Source organism: Salmo salar, chromosome ssa27 (genome assembly GCF_905237065.1).
Source record: "Salmo salar chromosome ssa27, Ssal_v3.1, whole genome shotgun sequence".
Lineage (NCBI taxonomy): Eukaryota > Metazoa > Chordata > Actinopteri > Salmoniformes > Salmonidae > Salmo > Salmo salar.
Genome location: NC_059468.1, coordinates 42,458,894 through 42,476,078, shown reverse-complemented (window position 1 = coordinate 42,476,078; position 17,185 = coordinate 42,458,894). Strand labels below are relative to the sequence as shown.

Genomic DNA, 17,185 nt, shown 5'->3' with positions numbered 1-17,185 from the left:
AACGAGCTCAGGGGGGGGTCGAAGGTCGAGTCACGAGTCCTCCGAAACATGACCCGCCAAACCGCGCATCTTAACATCCGCCTGCTTAACCCGAAAGCCACACCAATGTGTTGGAGGAAACGCTGAGGTCAGCCTGCAGTCACCCGGCCCGCCACAAACCCTCCCCTTACCCGGACGACGCAGACCCAATTGTGCGCTGCCCTATGGGACTACCGATCACGGCCCGTTGTGATAAAGCCCGGGAACGAACCAGGGTCTGTAGTGACGCCTCCAGCACTGAGATGCAGTGCCTAAGACTGCTGCCTTACTTCGGGAGCCTTCACATTTTTGCAGTTTTAAAATATAGATTATTTGCAATTCTATACATTTTGTCATGTCTAATGTGTATTCATGTGATATGAGTGAGAGAAAAAAAAAATGTACAACAAAATCTATGGGCTAAAAAACATAACTAAAAAAAACAGCCAACATGGGCTGCTCTGGTCATTTCTGACACGTTTTAAATAGCTCTCTAAAGGAAGACAACAGGAACGGATGATGCACTAACATTCTACGATTACAACTTTCACGGATAGGTTTAGAGCCGGACTGAGTTCCTATAAAATATATACTACATATGGAAAGTATTCAGACCCCTTAACTTTTTACACAATTTGTTATGTTACACACAGAGAGACAGAGCGAGACCAGCCGAATCACATCAAAGACGCTTTGATTACAAAATGCATGCTTTTCAACCGTTCGCTGCCAGCACCCGCCCGCCCGCCTAGCATCACTGCTCTGGACGGTTCTGACCTAGAATACGTGGACAACTATAAATACCTGGGTGTCTGGTTAGACTGTAAACTCTCCTTCCAGACTCACCTCAAGCATCTCCAGTCCAAAATCAAATCTAGAAATCGGCTTTCACATCAAAGACAACAGTACAGGGTTATTAAGGTGCAGCATTCATTCCCAGAAAGCTAACAGGAACATTAAGAAACTGAATTAATTGGAGAAAAAAAGCATATACACAGTATGTATATTTGTGTGTGAGTATGCATGTGAGAATGCCAAGAGTGTGCAAAGCTGTCATCAAGGCAAAGGGTGGGTAGTTGGAAGAATCTCGACTATAAAATATATTTTGATTTGTTTTTGGTTACTACAAGATTGTCCATATGTGTTATTATTATGTGTTATAATTATTTCATAGTTTTGATTTCTTCACTATTATTCTACAATGTAGAAAATAGCCAAAGTAAAGAAACACCCTGGAATGAGTAGCTGTGTCCAAAATATTCACTGGTACTGTATACAGTGCATTCGGAAAGTATTCAGACCCCTTGACTTTTTCAACAATTTGTTACGTTACAGCCTTAAAAAAAAAAAAAAAGGATTTCATTGATGGGGGGGACAATGTACACACAATACCCAATAATGAAAAAGCAAAAACCGCTTTATAATTTTTTGGGCAAATTCGTAAAAAACTGAAATATGACATTTACATAAGTATTCAGACCCTTTACTCAGTACTTTGTTGAAGCAACTTTGGCAGCGATTACAGCCTCGAGTCTTCTTGGGTATGACGCTACAAGCTTGGCACACCTGTATTTGGAGAGTTTATCCCATTCTTCTCTGCAGATCCTCTCAAGCTCTGTCAGGTTGGATGGGGAGCGTTGCTGCACAGCTATTTTCAGGTCTCTACAGAGATGTTCGATCGGGTTCAAGTCCGGGCTCTGGATGGGCCACTCAAGGACATTCAGAGACTTGTCCCGAAGCCACTCCTGCGTTGTCTTGGCTGTGTGCTTAGGGTTGTTGTCCTGTTGGAAGGTGAACCTTCGCCCCCCAGTCTAAGGTCCTAAGTGCTCTGGAGCAGGTTTACATCAAGGATCTCTGCAATTCGCTCCGTTCATCTTTGCCTTTATCCTGACTAGTCTCCCAGTCCCTGCCGCTGAAAAAACATCCCCACAGCATGATGCTGCTGCCACCACCACGCTTCACCGTAGGGGATGGTGCCAGGTTTCCTCCTGCTTGGCAATCAGGCCAAAAGAGTTCAATCTTGGTTTCATCAGACCAGAGAATCTTGTTTCTCATGGTCTGATACCTTTAGGTGCCTTTTGGAAAACTCCAAGCGGGCTGTCATGTGCCTTTTACTGAGTAGTGACTGCCGTCTGGCCGCTCTACCATAAAGACCTGATTGGTGGAATGCTTCTAAACTTCATCCATTTAAGAATAAGCTGAGAGAACAGTCTATGACTGGGGTGACTGGAGTCTGACAATTGTTGGGCCTTCCTCTGACACCGCCTTGTATAGAGGTCCTGGATGGCAGGCAGTTCAGCCCCATGTACTGGGTCGGATGCACTACCCTCTGTAGTGCCTTGCGGTCGGATACCAAGCAGTTGCCATAACCAAGTGGTGATACAGCCAGTCAAGATGCTCTCAGTGGTGCAGCTGTTGAGGATCTGAGGGCCCACGCCAAATCTTTTCAGCCTCTTGAGGGGGGAAGAGGCTGTGTACCTTCTTCACGACTGTGTTGGTGTGTGTGGACCATGTTAAGTCCTTAGTGATGTGGAACTTGAAGCTCTGGACCTGCTCCACTACAGCCCCATTGATATGAATGGGGGCCTGTTCGGCCCTCCTTTTCCTGTAGTCCACGATCACCTCCTTTGTCTTCTTCACTTTGAGGTAGAGGTTGTTGTCCTGGCACCACGCCGCCAGGTCTCTGAGACCTCCTTCCCTATAGGCCTACCACCATTGTGTCGTCGGCAAACTTAATGGGGTTGGAGTCGTGTTTGGCCAAGCAGTTTTGGGTGAACAGGGAGTACAGGAGGGGACTGAGCATGCACCCCTGAGGGGCCCCCGTGTTGAGGATCAGCGTGGCGGATGTCGTTGCCTACCCTCACCACCTGGGGGAGGCCCATCAGGAAGTCCAGGATCCAGTTTATGATTATGTCATCGGTGGATCTTTTGGGGAGGTATGCAAATTGGAGTGGGTCTAGGGTGTCTGGGATGATGGTGTTGATGTGAGCCATGACCAGCCTCTCAAAGCACTTCATGGCTACAGATGTAAGTGCTGCAGGGCGATAGTAATTTAGCCAGGTTACCTTAGTGTTCTTGGGCACAGGAACTATGGTGGTCTGCTTGAAACATGTTGGTATTACAGACTCGGTCAGGGAGAGGTTGAAAATGTCAGTGAAGACACCTGCCAGCTGGTCAAAGCATGCTCCGAGTACGCGTCCTGGTAGTCTGTTTGGCCCCGCGGCCTTGTGAAAGACAACCTGTCTAAAGGTCTGAGTGTGTGGAAAAGACAGAAAGTGTTTTCTCAGACGAGAGCATCGAGCACCGCGGGACACAGAGCAGTTTCAGACGTCCCTGTGGAGGCTTCTGTTAACGTGTCACGTCAGTTAGATTCACCCTAGTCAGCATCCCAAATGGCACCCTATTCCCTCATGTGGTACACTATTATGTGGTACACTACTATTGACCAGGGCACATAGGGAATAGGGTGTCATTTAGGATGCTGACGAGCTACCCTATCAATCCCTTAGTCTGGGAAGGAGTGCGAAGGAAGGAGTGAGAAGGAAGGAGTGAAGGAAGGAAGGAAGGAGTGAGAAGGAAGGAGTGAAGGAAGGAAGGAAGGAGTGAGAAGGAAGGAGTGAGAAGGAGAGAGAAGGAAGGAGTGAAGGAAGGAAGGAAGGAGTGAGAAGGAAGGAGTGAAGGAAGGAAGGAAGGAGTGAGAAGGAAGGAGTGAGATGGAAGGAAGGAGTGAGATGGAAGGAAGGAGTGAGATGGAAGGAGAGTTTATGAGGAATGCAGACATATCTAATATAGCCGTGCGGCTGCATCTCTTTGAGATGTGACGGGAGGTCTCCAGAGGGAGTAGTCTGGTCTGTGGGGAAAGCTCTGCTAATGACTGCATCCCAAATACCATCCTTTTCCCTATGGGCCCTGGTCAACAGCAGTGCACTATATAGGGAATAGGATGCCATTTATGTATGAATGTACTCCTCAGAGACAGACAGACAGACAGACAGACACTAAGCTCTGGTGAATCAATTTTTTCCACATGAGCCAAACAACAACCTGTTAAACAAGTGATAGGTGTGTATCAACATATTCCAGTCATTTTCTTGTCCGCATCCGGGTTGAAGTGCTGTGTCTACTATTGTGTTCTGAAAATATGAAATGTACTTATTCATGTCACTGAGGGAGAGGGGAATGTATAATGTTTACATTCTGGATATGTCATTGTTAGCCAATCAGGGATCCTACGGGAGGAAAAGACAAGGGCCAGATGTCAGGTCAGATGAAGTGAGGAAGAACAGATATCATTAAGGTTCTGTCTAGCAACAGAGATGCATTTGGCTGTTCAGATGTGTAGGAGGAGATTCAGCATAGGAGAAAAAGGTTAAATATCAGTGCTTGTGTGAATATGTATTTGGTCTTATGCAGCTGTATTGACCCAATGGGTGAATTAACGTGGTTTGAGCTTGATTAAGCGTCCGTGAGTTTTAATAGGTTCATTTAGAACGTAGCAGTACCTACAGAACTTCTAGACTTATTACTGCAAATGGCACCCTATTCCCTTTATAGTGCACTACTGTTGACCAGGGATCATAGGATACTAACGCTTCACCGCGTCGTACCGCTCTGACGCGTCACCGCGTCGTACCGCTCTGATGCGTCGTACCACTCTAACGCGTCGTACCGCTCTAACGCGTCGCCGCGTCGTACCGCTCTAACGCGTCGCCGCGTCGTACCGCTCTAACGCGTCGTACCGCTCTAACGCGTCGCCGCGTCGTACCGCTCTAACGCGTCGCCGCGTCGTACCGCTCTAACGCGTCGTACCGCTCTAACGCGTCGTACCGCTCTACCGCGTCGCCGCGTCGTACCGCTCTACCGCGTCGTACCGCTCTACCGCGTCGTACCGCTCTACCGCGTCGTACCGCTCTACCGCGTCGTACCGCTCTAACGCGTCGCCGCGTCGTACCGCTCTAACCCGTCGTACCGCTCTAACGCGTCGCCGCGTCGTACCTCTCTAACGCGTCGCCGCGTCGTACCGCTCTAACCCGTCGTACCGCTCTAACGCGTCGCCGTGTCGTACCGCTCTAACCCGTCGTACCGCTCTAACGCGTCGCCCCGTCGTACCGCTCTAACCCGTCGTACCGCTCTAACGCGTCGTACCGCTCTAACGCGTCGCCCCGTCGTACCGCTCTAACGCGTCGTACCGCTCTAACGCGTCGCCGCGTCGTACCGCTCTAACGCGTCGCCGCGTCGTACCGCTCTAACGCGTCGCCGCGTCGTACCGCTCTAACGCGTCGCCGCGTCGTACCGCTCTAACGCGTCGCCGCGTCGTACCGCTCTAACGCGTCGCCGTGTCGTACCGCTCTAACCCGTCGTACCGCTCTAACGCGTCGCCCCGTCGTACCGCTCTAACGCGTCGCCGCGTCGTACCGCTCTAACGCGTCGCACCGCTCTAACGGGTCGTACCACTCTACCGCGTCGTACCGCTCTAACGTGTAACTATAGTTGATACAGTGAGACAGGACGTACCATGATGATGTCTCTGAATCCTTTTACGTGACAGACAGTGTTTGGGTCTCCCTCGTCTTCCTCCTCCTCGGTGGCCTCGTAACCTTCATCAGGGCAGGGGTCACTGTCCCTCTCCTTCTCTGCCATGTTGGTCATCATGTCGATGAGTTGTTCCAGAGGCGGACTGAGCTCTCTCTCCTCGCTCTCCTTCAGACTGTAGTCCAACGCCTTGTAGATCATGATTCCCAGAGATTCAATCACCTACAGGACAAAAAAAACAACAGGCGGTTAACTCAGTCACATACAGAGCCAGTAGACACTAACCAACTGCTACCAACTCCTGCTACCATTAGGATTCCCCAATGACACAATGTGAAGACCAGTCCAGACATATACATCATGTATCAGATCAACCATCCTGGACCAGATCAGGATGGTAACCAACTCCTCAATAACCAGACAGACAAATGACCTCAGGCCCACGTGAAGCCGTGACAAAATAGTTCCTGAACCCAAGTAGTCTATTTGGTGGTTTATTCTGTGACTGGTTCTGTCACTCAAATCAGACATGACCCCTCTACTGCTGTCACATCCGACTTCAGCCACTGACCGTCAAATCAGACAGGACCCACTGGCCGTCAAATCAGACAGGACCCCTCTACTGCTGTCAAATCAGACGTGACCCCTCTACTGCTGTCATATCCGACCTCAGCCACTGGCCGTCAAATCAGACATGACCCACTGGCCGTCAAATCAGACAGGACCCCTCTACTGCTGTCACATCCGACCTCAGCCACTGACCGTCCTCACCTCATACAAACTGATATTAAACTAAGAACATAAAGAGCTACACTGTGGTGATGGAGGTGGAGGAGGTGGGTGTGGTGGTGGAGGAGGTGGAGGAGGTGGTGGAGGAGATGGAGGAGGTGGAGGTGGAGGAGGTGGTGGAGGTGGGTGTGGTGGTGGAGGAGGTGGAGGAGGTGGTGGAGGTGGAGGAGGAGATGGAGGAGGTGGAGGTGGGTGTGGTGGTGGAGGAGGTGGGTGTGGTGGTGGAGGTGGGTGTGGTGGTGGAGGAGGTGGAGGTGGGTGTGGAGGAGGTGGAGGTGGTGGTGGAGGAGGTGGAGGTGGGTGTGGTGGTGGAGATGGAGGAGGTGGGTGTGGTGGTGGAGGAGGTGGAGGTGGAGGTGGGTGTGGTGGTGGAGATGGAGGTGGGTGTGGAGGAGGTGGAGGTGGTGGTGGAGGAGGTGGAGGTGGGTGTGGTGGTGGAGATGGAGGAGGTGGAGGTGGGTGTGGTGGTGGAGGAGGTGGAGGTGGGTGTGGTGGTGGAGATGGAGGTGGGTGTGGAGGTGGAGATGGAGGTGGGTGTGGAGGAGGTGGTGGAGGAGGTGGAGGTGGGTGTGGTGGTGGAGATGGAGGAGGTGGGTGTGGTGGTGGAGGAGGTGGAGGTGGAGGCGTTGGTGGAGGTGCCCCGCCCCCCATGTCCTGCAAAATAACTCAATCATCCCAAATGTGGAACTTTGTTTGTTACAGGACCATAGATGGACAGGATATATGACTCTCCTAGATATTAAATGAACAAACAGTGCTGAACAGGAACCTGCCTTGACCCTGTGAAAACTCACCAAGGCTTGGCATCTGATTTACAGACATGTCCTCACTAACCAGGTGAGAGGGAGGGGCCAACAAGGCCAGGCATCTGATTTACAGACATGTCCTCACTAACCAGGTGAGAGGGAGGGGCCAACAAGGCCAGGCATCTGATTTAGAGACATGTCCTCACTAACCAGGTGAGAGGGAGGGGCCAACAAGGCCAGGCATCTGATTTACAGACATGTCCTCACTAACCAGGTGAGAGGGAGGGGCCAACAAGGCCAGGCATCTGATTTACAGACATGTCCTCACTAACCAGGTGAGAGGGAGGGGCCAACAAGGCCAGGCATCTGATTTACAGACATGTCCTCACTAACCAGGTGAGAGGGAGGGGCCAACAAGGCCAGGCATCTGATTTACAGACATGTCCTCACTAACCAGGTGAGAGGGAGGGGCCAACAAGGCCAGGCATCTGATTTACAGACATGTCCTCACTAACCAGGTGAGAGGGAGGGGCCAACAAGCAGACCAAAACAGAGAGCTGAACCTAGATTCACAAAGAGTAGGAGTGCTGGTCTAGGATCAGGTCTTCCTACTTATTATGATCTAAAGGGCAAAACGGATCCTAGATCAGGACTCCGATGCTTTATGAACACATGTCCAGGAACCTGGCATAACCTGTACAAACTTCATGAGGCATCAATTACGGCTAATACAATTGTGGACCTGAAAGTGATTGTGGGTGATACCACAGAGATAAGAGATATTACTGTCTAAGGCCGATTGCAGTCATGCAGCACTGAACATGGAAGCATTGGCTTTGAGCATTACATCACAAAGGGCATCTACAATCAGCTATGTCCACAGACAGACAGCTGGCTAACAGCAGGTACAGGCAAGGGCTGGTACAGGCAAGGGAACAGCTCAGCTCTATATTTAGCCACACAGTACAATACGAGGTAGGTCTAATACTTATCTAACAAACAAAAAAGGTTAACCCCAGTCAGTCCAGATCAGTGTTAAAGTTCATAGATGAACAGGTTAGTCAGCGGACATACCCCTGGAGGCTGGAGAAATCAGGAGGATTCCAGCTATTACAATGAGCCAGTCCTCCCATCTAAAGTTACACCAGCCTCCACTGGGAGTACAGCCATTATCTCTGGTTCTGAGGCGGTGTGGGCCATTATCTCTGGTTCTGAGGTGGTGTAGTGTGGGTCATTATCTCTGGTTCTGAGGCGGTCTAGTGTGGGCCATTATCTCTGGTTCCGAGGTGGTGTAGTGTGGGCCATTATCTCTGCTTCTGAGGTGGTGGAGTGTGGGTCATTATCTCTGGTTCTGAGGTGGTGTAGTGTGGGCCATTATCTCTGGTTCCGAGGTGGTGTAGTGTGGGCCATTATCTCTGCTTCTGAGGTGGTGGAGTGTGGGTCATTATCTCTGGTTCTGAGGTGGTGTAGTGTGGGTCATTATCTCTGGTTCTGAGGTGGTGTAGTGTGGGTCATTATCTCTGGTTCCGAGGCGGTGTAGTGTGGGCCATTATCTCTGGTTCCGAGGCGGTCTAGTGTGGGCCATTATCTCTGGTTCCGAGGTGGTGTAGTGTGGGCCATTATCTCTGCTTCTGAGGTGGTGGAGTGTGGGCCATTATCTCTGCTTCTGAGGTGGTGGAGTGTGGGCCATTATCTCTGGTTCTGAGGTGGTGTAGTGTGGGCCATTATCTCTGGTTCCGAGGTGGTGTAGTGTGAAAGTGAGGTGCCCAAACTGAGCCCTGCAGGGTGAGGCTGGGAGAGGGTGAGGCTGGGAGAGGGTGAGGCTGAGAGAGGGTGAGGCTGAGAGAGGGTGAGGCTGGGAGAGGGTGAGGCTGGGAGAGGGTGAGGCTGAGAGAGGGTGAGGCTGAGAGAGGGTGAGGCTGGGAGAGGGTGAGGCTGGGAGAGGGTGAGGCTGGGAGAGGGTGAGGCTGGGAGAGGGTGAGGGTGAGGCTGAGAGAGGGTGAGGCTGGGAGAGGGTGAGGCTGAGAGAGGGTGAGGCTGGGAGAGGGTGAGGCTGAGAGAGGGTGAGGCTGAGAGAGGGTGAGGGTGGGAGAGGGTGAGGCTGAGAGAGGGTGAGAATGGGAGAGGGAGAGGGTGAGGCTGAGAGAGGGTGAGAATGGGAGAGGGAGAGGGTGAGGCTGAGAGAGGGTGAGAATGGGAGAGGGTGAGGCTGGGAGAGGGTGAGGGTGAGGCTGGGAGAGGGTGAGGCTGGGAGAGGGTGAGGCTGGGAGAGGGTGAGGCTGGGAGAGGGTGAGGGTGGGAGAGGGTGAGGCTGGGTGAGGGTGAGGCTGGGAGAGGGTGAGGGTGAGAGAGGGTGAGGCTGGGAGAGGGGTGAGGCTGGGAGAGGGTGAGGCTGGGAGAGGGTGAGGGTGAGGCTGAGAGAGGGTGAGGCTGGGAGAGGGTGAGGCTGAGAGAGGGTGAGGCTGGGAGAGAGTGAGGGTGAGGCTGAGAGAGGGTGAGGCTGGGAGAGGGTGAGGCTGAGAGAGGGTGAGGGTGGGAGAGGGTGAGGGTGAGAGAGGGTGAGGCTGGGAGAGGGAGAGGGTGAGGCTGAGAGAGGGTGAGGCTGAGGCTGGGAGAGGGTGAGGCTGGGAGAGGGTGAGGGTGGGAGAGGGAGAGGGTGAGGCTGGGAGAGGGTGAGGCTGGGAGAGGGTGAGGCTGGGAGAGGGTGAGGCTGAGGCTGAGAGAGGGTGAGGCTGGGAGAGGGTGAGGCTGGGAGAGGGTGAGGGTGGGAGAGGGTGAGGGTGAGAGAGGGTGAGGCTGGGAGAGGGTGAGGCTGGGAGAGGGAGAGGCTGGGAGAGGGAGAGGGTGAGGCTGGGAGAGGGTGAGGCTGAGAGAGGGTGAGGCTGAGAGAGGGTGAGGCTGAGAGAGGGTGAGGCTGAGAGAGGGTGAGGCTGGGAGAGGGTGAGGCTGAGAGAGGGTGAGGCTGAGAGAGGGTGAGGGTGAGAGAGGGTGAGGCTGAGAGAGGGTGAGGCTGGCTACGGCCCAGTAGCTGCCAGGGAGACGTCTCATCTGGCTGGGTAGAGCACCAGTCTGTCTGAAGGAAGGAGAGGTGTTGACTGAGCTGTGTGGCAGTGGAATATTTCTTTAGCATGAGTCATGACCTAACTGATACATCATTCTCAATTAGATTTTAATTATGAAATAAAGGTGATATATAAAAAAAGAAAAGAAACCGGCTTTATAAAATACATTTTGAAATGTGTATAGGCGATCGGCCTCAGTATATAGGCCTTCATCCCTCGAGACTATGTCAACGCCCCGGGGAATCACATCAAAACTCCGTTTTGCTCCTACCTTCCTATAGGCAGAAACTCAAACAGGAAGTACCTGTGTTAAGGTCTATTTAACACTGGTCTGACCAAATGGAATCCACGCTTCAAGATTGTTTTGATCACGAGGACTGGGATGTGTTCTGGGTAGCCTCAGAATAACATTGGCATTTACACAGACAAAGTGACTGAGTTCATCAGGAATTGTATTAAGGGATGTTGTTCCCACTGTGACTATTAAAACCTACCCAAACCAGAAACTGTGGAGAGATGGCAGTACTCGCGCAAAACTGAAAGTGCGAACCACCGCATTTAACCATGGCAAGGTGACTGGGAATATGCCCGAATACAAACAGTGTAGTTATTCTCACCTTAACAGGCAAAACGTCAGTACAGAGACAAAATGGAGTCGCAATTCAACGGCTCAGACACGATACGTACAGTACCATTCAAAAGTATGGACACACCTACTCATTCCAGGGTTTTTCTTTATTTTTACTATTTTCTACATTGTAGAATAATAGTGGAGACATCAAAACTATGAAATAACACTCATCTTTGTGAGACGGAAAGTAGGTGAACGGATGATCTCCGCATGTGTGGTTCCCACCGTAAAGCATGGAGGAGGAGGTGTGTTGGTGCCACTGTCTGTGATTTATTTAGAATTAAAGGCTCACTTAACCAGCATAGCTACCGCAGCGATACGCCATCCCATCTGGTTTGGGCTTAGTGGGACTATCATTTGTTTTTCAACAGGACAATAACATCTGCAAAAAATGTGTGTGACCAATAAAAATGGGATTTATCACTTGAGGCACAGCGTAAGGAAACGGCAACTGCTGTCGTTTCCTACATTTTTCAAAATCATAGTCGCACATCTCATGTAGCCCATAGGACTATACGTTTTATTTGTCACATGCGCTGAATACAGGTGTAGACCTTACCGTGAAAAGCTTACTTACAAGCCCTTAACCAACAGTGCAGTTCAAGAAATAGTTCAAATATTTTCCAAACAAAGTAAAAAAAAATAACGAGGCTATGTACAGGGGGTACCGGTACCAAGTCAATATGCGGGGTCACAGGTTAGTCGAGGTCATTTGTACATGTAGGTAGGGGTGAAGTGACTATGCATAGATAATAAACAGTGAGTAGCAGCAGAGTACAAAACAAACAGGAGGGGTGGTGGGGGTGTCAATGTAAATTGTCCAGTGGCCATTTGATTAGTTGTTCAGCAGTCTTATGGCTTGGGGGTAGAAGCTGTTAAGGAGCATTTTGGTCCTAGACTTGGCACTTCAGTACTGCTTGCCGTGCGGTAGCAGAGAGAACAGTCCATGACTTGGGGGACTGGAGTTTTATGGGCTTTCCTCTGACACCGCTTTATATAGATGTCCTGGATGGCAGGAAGCTTGGCCCCAGTGATGTACCGGGCCGTACGCACTACCCTCTGTAGAGCCTTACGTTCAGATGTCGAGCAGTTGCCATACCAGGCGGTGATGCAACCGGTCTGGATGCTCTCCATGGTGCAACTGTAGAACTCTGAGGATCTGGGGACCCATGCCAAATCTTTTCAGTCTCCTGAGGGGGAAAATGTGTTGTTGTGCCCTCTTCACGACTGTCTTGGTGTGTTTGGACCATGACAGTTCGTTGGTGATGTGGACACCAAGGAACTTGAAAAACTCGACCCGCTCCACTACAGCCCCGTCGTACACACCCCTGAGGGGCCCCAGTGTTGAGGATCAGTGTGGCAGATGTTTTGTTGCCTGCCCTTACCACCTGGGGGCTGCCGGTCAATTAGTCCAAGATTCAGTTGCAGAGGGAGGTGTTTGGGCCCAGTGTCCTTAGCTTAGTGACGAGCTTCGTGGGCACTATGGTGTTGAACGCTGAGCTGTAGTCAATGAACAGCATTCTCACATAGGTGTTCCTTTTATCCAGGTGGGAAAGGGCAGTGTGGAGTGCGATTGAGATTGTGTTATCTGTGGATCTGTTGGGGCGGTATGCGAATTGGAGTGGATCTAGGGTATCCGGGAGGAAGCTGTTGATGTAAGCCATGACCAGCTTTTCAAAGCACTTCATGGCTACCGACGGTAATCATTCAGGCAGGTTACCTTCGCTTCCTTGGGAACAGGGACTACGGTGGTCTGCTTGAAAAATGTAGGTTTTACAGACTCGGTCAGGGAGAGGTTGAAAATGTCAGTGAAGACCTTTGCCAGTTGTGGCTAGGAAAAACTCCCTAGAAAGGCACGAACCTAGGAAGAAACCTAGAGAGGAACCAGGCTTTGAGGGGTGGCCAGTCCTCTTCTGGCTGTGCCGGGTGGAGATTATAACAGAACATGGCCAAGATGTTCAAATGTTCATAAATGACCAGCATGGTCAAATAATAATAATCATAGTAGTTGTCGAGTCAGTAACTCAAGAGTAAATGTCAGTTGGCTTTTTCATAGCCGATCTTTGAGAGTATCTCTACCGCTCCTGCTGTCTCTAGAGAGTTGAAAACAGCAGGTCTGGGACAGGTAGCACGTCCGGTGAACAGGTCAGGGTTCCAGCAGGTCTGGGACAGGTAGCACGTCCGGTGAACAGGTCAGGGTTCCATAGCCGCAGGCAGAACAGTTGAAACTGGAGCAGCAGCATGCTTTGAGTACACGTCCTGGTAATCCGTCTGGCCCCGCGGCTTTGTGAATGTTGACCTGTTTAATAGTCTTGCTCACATCGGCTACCGAGAGCATTATCACACAGTCATCCAGAACAGGTGGTGCTCTCATGCATGCTTCAGTGTTGCTTGCCTTGAAGCAAGCATAAAAGGCATTTAGCTCGTCTGGTAGGCTCGCGTCACTGGGCAGCGCGCGTCTGGGTTTCCCTTTGTAGTCCGTAATAGTTTTCAAGCTCTGCCACATCTGAGAAGCGTCAGAGCCGGTGTAGTAGGATTCAATCTTAATCCTGTATTGACGCTTTGCCTGATTGATGGGTTCGTCTGAGGGCATAGCGGGATTTCTTATAAGTGTCCAGATTAGTGTCCCGCTCCTTGAAAGTGGCAGCTCTAGCCTTTAGCTCGATGCGGCTGTTGCCTGTAATCCATGGCTTCTGGTTGGGATATGTACGTACAGTCCCTGTGGGGACGATGTCGTCAATGCACTTATTGATGAAGCCAGCGACTGAGGTGGTGTATTCCTCAATGCCATTGGATGAATCCTGGAACATATTCCAGTCTGTGCAGCAAAACTGTCCTGTAGCGTAGCATCCACGTCATCTGACCACTTCCGTATTGAGTGAGTCACTGGTACTTCCAGCTTTAGTTGTTTTTGCTTGTAAGCATGAATCAGGGGGATAGAATTATGGTCAGATTTGCCAAATGGAGGGCAGGAGCTTTGTATGCGTCTCTGTGTGTGGAGTAAAGGTGGTCTAGATTTTTTTCCCCTCTGGTTGCACTTTTGACATGCTGGTAAAAATGGGGTAAAACTGATTTAAGTTTGCCTGCATTAAAGTCCCTGGCCACTAGGAGCGCCGCTTCTGGATGAGCATTTTCTTGTTTGTTTATGGCCATATACAGCTGGTTGAGTGTGGTCTTAGTACCAGCGTTGGTCTGTGGTGGTAAATAGACGGCTATGAATAATATAGATGAGAACTCTCTTGGTAGATAGTGTGGTCTACAGCTTATCATAAAGGTACTCTACCTCAGGCGAGCAATACCTCAAGACTTAGTTAATATATTAGACATCACAGCTGTTATTGACAGAAAGAGACACACACCCACCCCTCGTCTACCAGAAGTAGCTTCTGTTTTCTGACGGTGCAGGAAAATCCCACCAGCTCTATATTAGCCGTGTCGTCGCTCAGCCACGACTCGGTGAAACATAAGATATTATAGTTTTTAATGTCCCGTTGGTAGGATAATCATAGGTCATGAATTTAATTTTCCAATGATTAGATTTGGGCCTTTTCCGAGGAAAGCAGTATATCCTTCTCGTCGGACTGTAAAGGAAAAAAAGCTTCTTCCAGTTCGAGGCGAGTCCTAAAGTTGTTTTCGGTCATAAGAGATGGTAGCAGCAACATTATTTTTTAACATTTTAGTCATTTAGCAGACGCTCTTATCCAGAGCGACTGACAGTAGTGAATGCATACATTTCATACATTTTTTTCTCCGTACTGGCCCCCCCGTGGGAATCAAACCCACAACCCTGGTGTTGCAAACACCATGCTCTACCAACTGAGCCACACGGGACCTGAACAAAATAAGTTAAACAACGCAACAACAAAAAACGAAACAAAATAGCACAGTTGGTTAGGACATGTAAAACGTGTAAAACGTCAGCCACCATCTTCTCACAACTAAAGTGGTCAAATAACTTTAAAAAATGAAGCACATTAATCCGCTTTATAACGGGTGTAGAGCCTAACTGGCATAAATACGCAGCTCGTGAATTTCAAATGTACCTTTATAATAAAAGCATTACATTCATAAATCGCATGTGTGGTCACATTTGAGAATGGTGTTTTCCTGCTAATGGAACATACGTGCTTATAGCCTTCTGCCGTGTGTGCATTGTTGCGCTTATGTGAATAAATAGCCAAATAGTTTATCAACATTTTAAGCTAAATATTAAATCTGTTGCATCAGGTTCAATGCTTAAAACAGAGTTTTTGATGTTAGTGGTTGTATTAATTTGGGATCTATCGTATCCCACAACTGTCCTTGACTATTGTTTGGAATAATTATTTATTGCACAGAATAGGTCAACTTTTGTACTATGGGGGGGGTAGTAGATTGACATAGGCTAGTGCTTTGCTGTTCGTTAGGCTCATCTTGTTGGTTGACGAAAGTTAAATGTAGACAGTTCTTCCAATATCTTCAATATGCACCTTGGAACTGGATAAGGATACACGCAGTTGCGTCCCCAATGTGTCCGTCTTCACTTGTAGGCTGTGAGAAAGGGCCAATCCCGTGACAGAGGTGCTTTGGAGCATGCAGCAGGGAAAAGGTTATTAATTTTCAGCCCAAGGGCAAAACGGCCATTGGCCTCAAAAGGAATGGATTTGTTGGCGTGGCATTACAGCCACACAAAGGGGATGGAGCCCGGAAATTCTAGGCATTATCAAGTGCTTGTCAAATTGTGAATGAGAGACTGATGAAGTGTGTGCAGCCTGTGCAAAAAAAAACAAAGCAGAGCTCGTGCCGTTCATGCAACTTTTTCAAATCATCATTAGAGTCCCATCAGGCAGCATTACAATGTAATACAAATCAAAACATATAGCCCGACATTTGTATCACAACTAAAGCTACATTATCTCTTAATGAAGCATATAGGAGGACCTATTTCTTTGTTAACCGCTCAACACCGAATAGCCACATGTGCGCACTCCCTCAAATCATTTGGATAAATATCCTTTCTATTTTATTCAGCTTTGTTCAATTGTATTCTTCATACTATAAAATAATGCCATGGAACTCTAACTAAATCTTGTCTGCTGTTGGTGGTCTGTTAATATCCCTCTAGTGGTGTGGGGGCTGTGCTTTGGCAAAGTGGGTGGGGTTATATCCTGCCTGTTATATCCCCCCCCGTCTCCAGTGTATGTGCTGCAATAGTCTATGTGCCAGGGGGCTAGGGTCAGTCCGTCCTATCTGATGAAATGATCCTGTCTTATCTGGTGTCCAGGGTGATCTTAGATATGCTGCTGCACAACCCTAAATCCACCGATTATTATTTTATCAACGTCTTCGAGAACGATCTGACCTTAACGGCCATCTACTCTTATAATCTCAACCCGGCACAGCCAGAAGAGCACTGGCCACCCCTCAGAGACTGGTTCCTCTCTACCCAGTACAGCCAGAAGAGAACTGGCCCCCCCTCAGAGACTGGTTCCTCTCTACCCAGTACAGCCAGTAGAGGACTGGTCACCCCTCAGAGACTGGTTCCTCTGGTCTACCCAGTACAGCCAGAAGAGGACTGGCCACCCCTCAGAGCCTGGTTCCTCTGGTCTACCCAGTACAGCCAGTAGAGGACTGGTCACCCCTCAGAGCCTGGGTCCTCTCTACCCAGTACAGCCAGTAGAGGACTGGCCACCCCTCAGAGCCTGGTTCCTCTGGTCTACCCACTACAGCCAGTAGAGGACTGGTCACCCCTCATAGCCTGGTTCCTCTCTACCCAGTACAGCCAGAAGAGGACTGGCCACCCCTCAGAGCCTGGTTCCTCTCTACCCAGTACAGCCAGTAGAGCACTGGCCACCCCTCAGAGCCTGGTTCCTCTGGTCTACCCAGTACAGCCAGAAGAGCACTGGCCACCCCTCATAGCCTGGTTCCTCTCTAGGTTTCTTCCTAGGTTTTGGCCTTTCTAGAGAGTTTTTCCTAGCCACCGTGCTTCTACATCTGCATTGCTTGCTGTTTGGGGGATTTAGGCTGGGTTTCTGTATAAGCACTTTGAGACAACTGCTGTTGTAAAAAGGGCTCTAAAAATACATTTGTTTGGTTGACCTAAATCACAAAATGACACATTGGTTTCCTTACCCTTAGCGTTCATAGTCACAAAATTGTAAATTTGACTAATCTCAAGAGAAGGTTGAACGTTAAAAAAGGTCCTTAGAAAATAGTTCTGATCATATAGTCTAGACGATATCCAAAACACTGAATTCAGACATTTACAATAATCTTTTTTGATCACGTAATGTCTTTCTACTCAATACCACAACTCTGGGAGGTAAAGTCGTTGAAATATTCAATCATTTTGGTGTATTTCGGCTGGAATCAAGGCATTAGAATGTACCAGAGCACCCTGGTATAAAGACAGCTTGGCCCCTGTCCAT

General features: G+C 49.6%; 1 protein-coding gene across 4 annotated transcripts in view; it reads right to left on the bottom strand.

The window, feature by feature from the left end:
- LOC106589129 (protein spire homolog 1) overlaps nt 1-17,185 on the bottom strand; it is a 111,473-nt gene that overhangs the window by 63,724 nt on the left and 30,564 nt on the right. For all 4 annotated transcript variants that reach the window (XM_014178832.2, XM_045709471.1, XM_045709470.1 and 1 more), the window contains exon 3: nt 5,533-5,772. In XM_014178832.2, the coding sequence (XP_014034307.1) occupies nt 5,533-5,772 (240 nt within the window). The remainder of the gene's footprint in view (nt 1-5,532; nt 5,773-17,185) is intronic.